Source organism: Coenobita brevimanus, chromosome 26, assembly GCF_032717465.1.
Source record: "Coenobita brevimanus isolate Jiangsu-jjx chromosome 26, ASM3271746v2, whole genome shotgun sequence".
NCBI classification, from domain to species: Eukaryota; Metazoa; Arthropoda; class Malacostraca; order Decapoda; family Coenobitidae; genus Coenobita; species Coenobita brevimanus.
In genome coordinates this window covers 39587466-39599727 of record NC_136979.1, presented here as the reverse complement: position 1 = coordinate 39599727, position 12262 = coordinate 39587466, and the positions used below count along the sequence as shown (strand labels likewise).

Sequence of the window (12262 nt, the reverse complement as noted above, 5' to 3'; positions counted from 1 at the left end):
ATAGTATACTTCTCTGTCTGTCTGTCTGTCAGTCTGTCTCTGCTTTTATGCCTGTCTCCGTTCGTAAAGTATCTCTTCATTTTCGTCTCGCTATATATATATATATATATATATAGCCTACTCTTTCTCTCTCCCATCACGTCCTCACCCTCTCTATCAGCCCTAACACGAACCATCTCTTGGGCAGGACACAGAAAAAGTTGCCTTAACCTTTCCAATACAATGACGCATTCTTCATTTCATTCTGCCCACGGACAGACTATTTCAGGCAGCTAAGGGGAGACCTCTCGTAGCAACGTGGTTAACACTCTGACTTCTATGACAGCTGAATAAAATCGTCTGGAGTCAGCTGGCAAACTGCATAATACCAAAGTTGTCCCGATCACGAGGGGGTTCATGGTACCAGTATTAACACTCTCAGCCTTCCACGGCTCGTATTTTCGTCGATTATGGAGGTTCCCAAACACCTCCTCCTCAGCGACTAATTTCTGCATATGTCTTAGAACCCCTTAAACGTTATTTATGCAGAGTATGGCGATATTGGAAGGAGATATGTAACACAGAAGAGAACAGTACAGTGTCATAAACAAACTAAATCGTATAGAAAAAAGTGTTAGGGAACTTTCTTAACCGACAAGAATACTGGCCTATGACTTACTCTCATCTGAATAAAATTGTCTGGCGTTAAGTTAAATACAGTATAACAGTTGTCTATTATGAGTTTAAAAAGGTTGCGTTTACATTAACTCGCTCAATATATGACTTTCTGAGCCCAATCAAATCATCCGGAAGTAACACGAACGATCTAAGTAAAGGTCATTGTGGGGAAGTGGTTAATGATCATGGCGCCACACTGCTCTTGGTGGCTGGCCAGGAATGATTACGGACGTTAATTCAACATCTTCACTACTACGAGGTCTGTTTATATTTTATTCTGGCTAACTCAGGATTATCTCACACAACAATTATGGATGATTTTATTCAACACAAACAGAACCTCCGCCTGAATACTTGATTTAACGAGAAATTAATATATCACTGAAATAGTGCGGCAAATATTTATTCAGCACTTCGGCCAAGAAAATTTCAGTGCTGACAGGATAAGGGACAGCTTAACACTGATAACTAACGTCCCCCTCTTGACTGTCACGTATGGGTTGTTTTAGCCACTTATGATCGAGGTATAACGGATGGGACGTGGCCTAGTATGATTCTTAAGTGGAATGAGCGTACTTACGACCCATCTTCCTCCACAGATAAATCTACCCTCCCTTCATAAACTCACCTACTTCGTACCCAAATCTTTCTAAATTTGACTCCTTCCAATCTCCTCCCTCCCTCCTTCCCTCTTAAATTTATTCTCATGTTCTTTACCTCTTCCACCTCCTCCCCCCTTTTCCCTTCTCTCACTGCTCTCATTTTCTGCTTCCCTTCTCCTCCTCCATCGTCTCTCATTCTTTCTCCAACTGCTTCCCTTCTCCTCCCCGCATCACCATCTTAATCTTCCTCCTCCCTTTCACCTTTCCATCTTCTCCGTACCTCACTTTTTCTCTCCATATCCTCCTCCCATCTCCTCCACTATCAACACCTTCCATCACTATCTACACCTCCCCCTCCCTCTGCGACCTTTCCAGTCCCCGATTGGAAGGTCACGCCCCCACAAAGGTCAGGGCAAGAGGTCAGGCTAGCTATTGACCTGGTTGCCTGAACTCGTTGTCTTCGTATACTGGTGAGACGGAGATGCGTAGACTGATAGAGACAGAGACAGATGAGTAGAAAGGCAGTCTCTCTCTCTCTCATACAGATATACATAAAATGTAGTAATGGATAGGCCCACAGAGTCAGACATACATACATATACATATAGATTAATAGAATGAGTCCTTCAAATGTTTGTATTAATTTCAGCTAGGTCGAAGCAGATGTGTGTGTGTGTGTGTGTGTGTGTGTGTGTGTGTGTGTGTGTGTGTGTGTGTGTGTGTGTGTGTGTGTGTGTGAGAGAGAGAGAGAGAGAGAGAGAGAGAGAGAGAGAGAGAGAGAGAGAGAGAGAGAGAGAGAGAGATTATATGCACAAAAAATAAAAAGTTTAAACCTATGTAACAAACAAGACTTACAGAACAAATAAGACGATAAAAATTTTGCTTAATAAAGTAACGGGAAACGACTGAATTAACCAAAGCAACGTATATATCTAAAGTAACTAACACGAATAACACAACCAACTCAAGTATCTCATTCACGCCACGTTCCCAGAATATATACAAGTTTCACAGCTAAAGGGATCTTCAAAACGTGTCAACAACAATCATAAAGCCAGGAAACCCAATAATAATCCCGGCACACACACACACACACACACACACACACACACACACACACACACACAATCTATACATGGAGGAATATACAGCACAGACCAGGTGGAGACAAAAATTTCTCCCCCCCCCACACACACACAAAACCATCCAACAAAATATCAAGGTTTATAACAGAACGACAAACAGAATTAAAAAAAAAAAAAAAAAAGCCCAAAACCTGAAAAATCTGGGCCATTTCCTGCCTCCATAAAGAAAGCTGGCCAAGTCACGCTGAGGACGAGAATACGCGAGAAATTACGAGAGCTTTGTTTTTATATCATTTATGGGTTTCGTCTGAAGGTAAGGGAGGTACAGGAGGTAAGAGGGAAAGGTGTGTGTGTGTGTGTGTAAGAGAGAGAGAGAGAGAGAGAGAGAGAGAGAGAGAGAGAGAGAGAGAGAGAGAGAGAGAGAGAGAGAGAGAGCTGGCTGTACGAAGATGAACAACGAGGGGCAGAGAAGAGAGAGAGAGGAAAAGTTGGAGTAAAGGAAAAAAAAAATGTAAGGGACAGAGAGAACAATAAAGATACGGAGGAATAAAGGAAACAGAGAAAAGGAGAAGAATGGGGAGTAAAGCAGAAGAATGGTGATTAATACTAGAAAATGAGACAGAGAAAAGGAGAAGAATGGGGAGTAAAGTAGAAGAAAGGTGATTAATACTAGAAAATGAGAAGACAAAGTAGAATAAAAAGAAATAAGTAAAAGGACGGACAGAAAAGTACAAAAGAAGGAAGAAAATAACAGATAGAAAAGTAGCAAGGAGGAAAAAAATAAATAAAGAGACGGAGGGAAAAATTGTGAGGAAGAGAGAAAAGATGGGGGATGGAGAGAGAAGCAGCCTAAAGGAGAGAAACAGGCAGGGTGGACTGATCTGATTGTCGAAGCTTAATGACTTGATATCTCCTCCGTCTGGCGATAATTGACTCCCTTCTTTGATTTCTCCTCCCGTCTCTCTCACTCTCTCTCTCTCTCTCTCTCTCTCTCTCTCTCTCTCTCTCACATGCCTCGACATAACTGAATTACAAACACTACTGTAGGCCATAACAAAACTGGTGAGAATAAACTTGTTCGAAAGGTATCAACAAGAAAGTCAATAATTCTTCAACTCAGAGAACAGAAGCACGATTTTCTTCAGCCTTTGTAAGATTGAATTTTGCTTATGATAAATTTCCCGTACTAAAGAGTTATACAATATTTTCTAACCCCTCCTGGGAAATCATTTATATTAATTTTACTGGTGCTGCCTGCAGGAGACTATAGTTCATATAGGACAGTTTATATCAAGACAATAATATAAATTTATCAGAAAGCATGTACTAATGGGGTTATGCAAACATATAGCACTAACAGCGCCAGAAGCAGGAAGAACGGCAGTAAGGACCGTCTCTAGAGAACTTTCGAAAACATCAAGGATCTCTTGTAGAATAACAGAAAACATACAATGAAGTGAAAGAAGTACCATATCATGGCACTGAAATAAAGCGAAGAACCAGATTGTGCTGTAGTACTGCTGGTACAAAGACAAAGAAAATATACAATTACATGCCCGTTTCACAACTGGCAAGGTATGTTAGCAATATGTCCTTCCAGCTCTTGCTTATGAATACGGAACTACTAGGCTAACAAAGGCCCTAGACTAAGAGGTGTTCCTAAAATAATGGATACCATAAAGATAAATATAACGTGTGTAGATAACAGCCCGTCTTCCTGGCATAAAGAAGAGACAACAGTAAAAATATATTCACAAAAGAAAAAAAATGTCTATGACTGTTTCGCGCTATTTGCAAAATGAAGTCCCCAAATCAAGCTACATTCCTAAAAACAGATATTATATTAAGTATACGTGGGCATAATGAAACAATAATGCACAGAGAAAAGAAAGCAATAAAAATATATTCAGTATAGTCCAAAAGATATTTCTGTGCATTATTATTTCGTGTCATTTAATAAACGATAACAGACAGACAACTACAGTAACACAGTGGCAAGAAGCTTGGAGAGAATGCTAGGACGACGACGACAGAGACGACGGAAAATCGGGTGAAACCTTAACTTGGCTGGCTTACAATGGAACCGGTTAATGGAGACTGTTTTCTGTCCTGTCACTATGAGAGAAGTTTATGAAGATGAATACAAACGTTTGTGGGTAACATGAACAATGCTGTCTGACTCTAGTTAATAAAATAATTATATGGCGGTAGATAAGGATAGTCTGATTGCAGTAGGAGTAAAATTTTCCTGGCGTAAGCGAGATGATCGACTGTCGGTAACATTAATATAACTGTCTAATAATAACGATGTGAGTGAAAAAAGACGTCGTAATGGTGAAGGGATAGGCAGTTATCAAACCTATGATGGGAAATGTTAGACTTGAAATACAGAATTCAGTATGTGGAACAGAGTGAAGAGACATAAGAGGAGGAGGGAGGGTGAGTTGAAGAAAGGGCAGCCTGACGGCAGGGGACACAATGACATGGAGGAGATCCGTTTTAACAGTGGGAAATACTAGGGAGAGTGATCACAAAATCATTATGTGGGATGGGGTGAAGAGGTGTATGAGTGAGGTAGGTAAGATCTACATAGAGGACAGCTCAGTGATGGAGAAAAGAACGACATGGTGGAGATTAGTTTGCGACCCAACAGTCAAGGATTAAGGCGTTTGCATGTAGACAGACAGACAGGTAGATGACAGATATGGGGTAATAGTTGTACCATCTAATTAATTCATGCCTGTGTGAAATGAAGATCTACCGAAACTCTGCTTTTCATTCCATGCCAACACAAACTGAGAAATAAGGGTTAGGACAGAGTATTGAGATACTTCGAGGACGTCCGTAACCATGACATCTGCATCACTGAGTATCTTCTGTGAGGTGTAACAGTGTGAAGAAGATATGCAAGAGTACCTGTAAGTGTACTATAAGGTGTAAGTGAAAGTGAGGGTGTAGCCAGGTAAACATGTTAGTATACCTGAGTGTTGTGGTGGGAGGGTGTAAATGAATGTGATGAAATGGGAGGCTAAAAGAAGAATATGTGAATGGAAGTGGCTGAAATATGTGGCGCATGTGACTGAAAGTGCATGAAAAGACTGAGAATGTAGGTGTGGTCAGGAGAAATTGTTAGTAAGGTGGAGTAGGAGAGAGTGAAATAATGACGTATGTAATAGTGAGAGTTGTGGAAATGAGAATGAAGGTGTGGGTTAGCAGGGAAGTTTTGCATACCTGACAGTGTGATAGCGAAGGTGCGACCAGGCCAGGGTGTGACCAGACATTACATTCTCTCTGGCTCCCTCCGTCCTTACTCAGCCTACATTGTCAGCAAACGTTCTCTCTCTCTCTCTCTCTCTCTCTCTAAGCTCGTATGGGATCAGAAGATAGTTTCCTCAGGCTCCCAGTATGCTTTAGTCACCCTTCATTATAAGTTTTCAATCAGTATAATTCCCGACTCCGTGACAAAGACAGTGAGGTCCGTTCCCTGAAGCCCATCAAGTCACTTACATTTCACAAACCCCTGATGTCATCACTTTGGCGCTAATACCCACCGTTTATACTGAAGGCATACTAAGGCTGTCTTGTTCAGGTGTGACAGTCTCAGAGGGGATGTTTTTATGACATATCAGCGCCCCTTGTGGAAAATTTGCAGACTTTTGTTGAAATTCAAATATACAAACTTCCATGTCCCGGCCTGCACTGATTTCAGTTCTCCTGTGTGTGTGTGTGTGTGTGTGTGTGTGTGTGTGTGTGTGTGTGTGTGTGTGTGTGTGTGTGTGTGTTTTAAGCTATGGATGTGAGCAGGCGATGACTTCCCTCTTTCTGAGCCCCCCCCCCCTCTCTCTCTCTCTCACACACACACAGGGAAGCGTGAAGGGGAAGTAAGAACAAGAAGGCCAGATGAGACAAAAGGCTATAGAGATAAGATTTTGATCGTTATGGGGAAAACAAAGGAGAGAGAGAGAGAGAGAGAGAGAGAGAGAGAGAGAGAGAGAGAGAGAGAGAGAGAGAGAGAGAGAGAGAATGGAAGGACAGTGAAGGAAGAGGAGATGAGGAAGGGCTATAGCTTTCACTCCGACGTTTTGCAACTACACATTCATCCCGGTGATACCAGCACCACCAGATGCCTCATTTTAGTGGCGACACGGAAAATGATTAAATTAAATCTGGGGAAAAAAATGCACGTGTGGAAGCTTCTCCTATATATAAAGCTTATATAAAACTAACATATTCCATTTGGATACACAACCAAGTACTGCCCAATGCTAAATCGTGAAATAAAATAGGGAAGTATTTTCTATTTATTTAATTTATATACATCTTTACGACACAAACTAGTATTGCTCGATGCAAATAACAACTCAAAAAGGGAAATTGGAATTTTCCATTTACTTATCCTACTGACCCTTTCAGGCCGGTGATGTGTTTTACTAATCCTTCTCCCTGCCTCCAATTTTATTCAAGATTTGGGACATGTCTTTTAGTAAACGGGTAAATTATGGATAAACTTAACCCCCTGAAAATAAAACAACTCTACTTAGATGTGTAAATTCGTCTAAATTCATCTACTGATCGCAACAGACAGCACAAAAAATTCAACTCTGGACTGAGGGGATTAAAATTTCTCTGTAGGCTACATGATGTCCCAATTTGCGTGATTTCCTCCGGCAATCCGTGTTTCGTTCAGGTTTCATGCTAAAGAAGGGAAACAGCCAAAGATACACCTTACTGTATGGACTCACAAAAGGGAAATTAAAAATTACAAAAAGGGAGAATGGGTATATAATGACGTGGACATTGGCAAATGGTTGAAAAAGATAGGGGTAAGGTAGAGGGACTTAGTATATGCTTGTTGAGAAAAACGAAGGACTACAGTACTGATAGTAGAAAATAATAAATTATACAGTGTGTGTGTGTACACACACACACACACACACACACACACACAAACACACACACACACATATATATATATATACACAGTATATATTTATTTTATATTTAAATTTAAACTAGTTATTCTTGAAAGGAAGTTTTCTCCATGGTACCTTTAAAGAAAATGCTATTATTTTATGGTTAACTAAAAAGAAATATCCCCTCGCTTCCTTTACCGATTTTTTTTTTTTTTTTTTTTTTTTTGAGAAGGAACCAAAGCCACGAGCCCGCAATAACTGTTCCCTCCGAGGAAAAACAAAATACAAGAGAGAGCTAAATTCAAGATCCGATCATTTCGAGATGCCTGCTTGGCCTTCAGGTACAGTGTTCCCCAGTGTTGGGGCTGGTACTGAATGGTATATAAAGAACCTAAATTAAAAAACAAAAAAAAGAAAACGCTTCCTTGCTTATGTTTCTTGTATTTTTCTCGCATTTGTATATTTCCACTGTTGCTAGCATACGGGACAATTATAATAAGGATGGTGGGAATAAAAGTATCGACCTACTGACTGACACTGCGCCCGGTGAGAAGTAGCGAAGGGAACTGCAAAACAACAGGTAACAAGAATGACACGGACAGGGCACAATATTACTGTTCTAATCTGCCAAAGATCCCTAACCCCTACCACCTTACTGAATGGGCAAGTGTAGTCAGACTGGAGGTTCGGTTCTACAATATTCTTCGCCGGCCAACTTGCCTGTAGAACCGTACCCTCTTCATCATCATCCAAGATAGACTCCTGGAGAGTCAGTGTATAATTCATGAACATATTATGTGGTACATATCATCATTTTATTAGCAGGAAATTATTACCTTAGTCAACTACAGTCGACTTCACTACCTCATTAGTACTAAGGCTCGTGAAATTTCATACAACCACGGCTTCGTATTAAACTTGTTCGAGTGACCCAGTTCCGTCGAGTGATAAGAAACCGACCATAGTAATGAACGTGATGAGGGACTGAGCGAGCCAAGCGTGAGCAAAGACTGTAATCTGCATTGTTTTGATATTCAAGAGATGTGGCACAGATTATTATCAAGGTAAAATACAACAAATGTATTGCTTAGAAAGCTATGCCTGAGAGTTTCCTACACAGTATCTATTAATCAATCAATCACCTTATCTATACCGTTTATTTATTTATTTATTTTTTTAATGCAAATAAAGAACCTAGGGTTTGACGAATGAAAATTGTTTCCAGAGAGAGAGAGAGAGAGAGAGAGAGAGAGAGAGAGAGAGAGAGAGAGAGAGATCCGTTCATTTCGAGGTGCCTGAACACACTGCGTTTACAAGACTGGAGGTTGTAGGTAATATGACATTTGGACTGGAGAATAGTTCCAGAGCTGACCAGCTGCATACATGAAGGACTGGGAGTAACAGTTAGCTCTTGCATTCGAGAGCTGGACAGAAAACGAGAGTTTGCTGCTAGACAGGTGCAACGCGCCAGCAGTAGTGGTGGAGTGATGGAAGTACAGTGGACAGTTCGGAGAAGCAGTGACCACTGAAGGAGCGATTGAAAAAGCGATAAAGATGCAACAGTGCAGCGCAGAGACAAGATGCTGAAGGGAGCCAGTAGGAGGAGGGGAGTCAATGAGACGAAAAACCTTTGACTCCACCTTGTTGAGAAGAGCTGTATGTGGGGAACCTCCCCATATATGAGAGCTGTACTCTATACAGGGGCGAATAAAACCCGTGTAGAAAGTAAAAAACTATATCTATGAACATACATAGACACAGACGCACAAACATAATATTCTGTTCACAGACAGACAAACTGTATTTAGAGTTGAAAGCAATAGATAGACAGGACAGACAGTTTGAGAGAGGGATAGGCAGTATATATACACAGAAAAAAGTAATGCAATATATCTCGATTCTGAGCCACGAAACAAAATGCCAATATGGAAAGGGAGATTGAAACTCCCGTTTTTCACATCGCCGCCTCCATGCCGAAACTTTATGGAATTGCAATCCAGATTCCACCTCGTACATTTTTTTTTTTCCTATTTTGCAAATTTTTGGTTAATGCTCATAACCTCCTCTCTCTAACTTTATTGCCGTTAACATTAGAATTCATTCATGAGAGGGGGGGGGGAGGGGAGACAGTAGGAACCAAACTGCGGTTGTAACGGTAATGCTAGTATTCTATTCCAGCTATGATAGTATTCTGCTAAAGTGAGTCACAGGATTTTTATTTTTTTTTTTTAATATATTCCACACACATAGTTCTTGCTGATCCTTTATTAACATTTTGTCCCAATGTCTACAATAATAGTTATGATACCACTTCACTACGACGATGAGTTTTTGCATGCCCCCAAATCTCTGTCTGTCTGTCTGTCTCGCCCTCTCTCTCACTTCACTACGATGATGAGTTTTAGCATGTCCCAAATCTCTCTCTCTCTCTCTCTCTCACTTCACTACGATGATGAGCTTTTGCATGTCCCAAATCTCTCTCTCTCTCTCTCTCTCTCTCTCTCTCTCTCTCTCTCTCTCTCCTCGGTCTAGTCTTTCTCGTTACTCGTCGCCACGGCCTCAAGACATTTCTTAGCCGACTGACCTGAAAATTATTATGCATGTGCCAGAATCTGATATATCGTGACATTTTTCGCGGATTTTAGATGAGGCCAATAGAATGATTTTACAGCCTCGAAAAACACAATATGGGAGCGGGTGAAGCTAACATATGAAGTCTTAACAATGTCGTATCTAACCCCTCCAGTTTGGAAAGTCTCTTACACTGAATAAAGTCGTCTGGTAGCATGAATAATTAAGTACAAAACACGTAATGAAAAGGTTCGAATCCCTATTCAGTATATAAACTTTTCAAGTAATGTTACGAAAGTGCTGCTAATTTTACCATTTTATCATTACTATATCAATAACCACGTCAGTTATATCAGGACTTCATGTTTAGTTTCTTGTCAAATGCTTCCGTGTCCATTCTTTAACCTCTTAAAATCTGATGTTCCTGTTTCCTTTTAAAACAACGCTTTCCATTTTGCTTCCCTTCTTTCATTCGCAAGCCAACTGTGTTTGCTTCTAAATGTTTATTTTGTTTATCCCTGCGTCCTCCTACGTCCCAACAGTGGTAACATAGTACTGGCTGTTACTGTTAACGTCACCATCGCCTACACCACCATCGACACCATCACCACCACCACCAACACATTTATCATCGCCAGGATAATCGTATTTCTCTCATAAATGGGGTGTGTACGACCAAAAAATACGAGCAGTAAAGCGGGGAATAATGACAACACTACTATTAAAAACGTGTCCAGTGAAATGGGACGCAAATCCATTCACTCACCTCTCAAGCCCCCGAAATTCGATCACCTCCACCTCCAATTTCCAACACTCTAGCGCTCGCTGACAATTTACCGATTTTCTATCCTTTCATATACCATTACTCTCACCGTGCCTGTCGCTAAACCTGAATCCCTCACTTATTTTCTTAATTCGTTTTACATTTCCAATTTCCAATACTCTCCTCTTACTCGGGTTTCCCATGTTCCCATCTCCAACTACCGGTAACACTTGCAATCATCACCCTGAATCAGACCAATAAATGACAGAGGCCCCTTCCACCTTTTTTTGAATCTGATTTATAGGCTGCTGGAGTGTACCATCCAGTCCTTGCTAATCTCCGAATCTCATCTCGCTATCATGTTCTCTATGAGCCTCTTTCTCCCACTTCATCTCTAGATTGTCACTCTCATCTCTAAATACGAGTTCTTAACCCCATTTTGATCTGTTTACCATTACCTTCCTCTAATTTGCTTTTTTTCCCCAATGTCCCGTCTATCAAGCCAGTAGTCTCTCCAATCTATCTAGACATACCCACAATTTATTAAGTTTCACACCCATTTTTTAAATTTCCATTTTCCCTTAACCGAAATTCCACATCGTCATCCCCTACCAAATTTCCATTACCTGGGTAAGCTTTCTCACCTGCACTGGCTTGATTTGGTTCCCTTTAAGTGCCGCCATTCCGGCCGACTCTCCCTTGATATTCTAATGCAACTACGGGAACTACCCAAATTTCACCCTCCATTTAAATTCCGGATTCGCCGCCTTGTTTCCTACTTTTGTTCCAAGTTCTCCGTCCAGTGAACACGCACGCAAGAGAGCCCTCCTCCCCCCCTCTCTCTCTCTCTTACATGTAACTAAATTACATTATATATATATATATATATATATATATATATATATAGATATATATATATATATATATATAATGAAATATCAAGGGTATTGGTAACCACTTCACTCCAATAACGTTTTTATATCCATCACATTCTTGCTTAGCTTTAATGATTTTACACGTGCGATTAATTCCTTGTAGTAAAAGGGATAATGATGGCTGTATCTAACTCCTCGGGTCTGAAAAGCCTCTACATAGGAATAACATCGTCCGGTGGTAGAAAGAATAGAATATACAACACATCACTAGACTGGAGGGTGGGAGGAGCTCGATTTTCACTAAACACATACAAAAAGCAATATTATAAATACACTATCAATATACTGTGCTCTAAGGGGATATAACACAAGTGTAGTTTATCATCAAACAGATAAGTTGTGCAAATGCAAACTACAGTATTATTATGCATGCTATTGTTAACACTGGCAATATACACTGGATTCGAATATTAATCCATAATTCTGTGTTCTGGTGACAAGTTCATTAAGTTACACGATTATGAGTACGCTCGTCAGTTCTCCCCCACCCCACCAATTAACTCTCTGTTTGTCTGTCTGTCTCTCTCCAACAGGAATATGTTGACTGAGCTGATTTTATAAATTCCGTATTCATGTTATCGGAGTCCGGATTTTCAGCATCTACCGCCGGATTTGGTTGGCAAATAGAATAATATACAACTGCGGACTTACCAACTAAAATGACTCACTTCATTATCAATTAGTGTGTCGATCATCTGAAGACTGATTTTCAAAGCGCAGTGAAACAAAATTAGAG

The 12262-nt window shown here is 40.5% G+C and overlaps 1 protein-coding gene across 1 annotated transcript in view; it reads right to left on the bottom strand.

Annotated features, from left to right (window-relative positions):
- Cht6 (Chitinase 6) overlaps nucleotides 1–11274 on the bottom strand; it is a 204870-nt gene extending 193596 nt beyond the window's left edge. Inside the window, exon 1 of the mRNA XM_080267986.1 lies at nucleotides 11236–11274. Within this exon, the coding sequence (XP_080124112.1) occupies nucleotides 11236–11274 (39 nt within the window). The remainder of the gene's footprint in view (nucleotides 1–11235) is intronic.
- Between the last annotated feature and the right edge of the window lie 988 nt (nucleotides 11275–12262).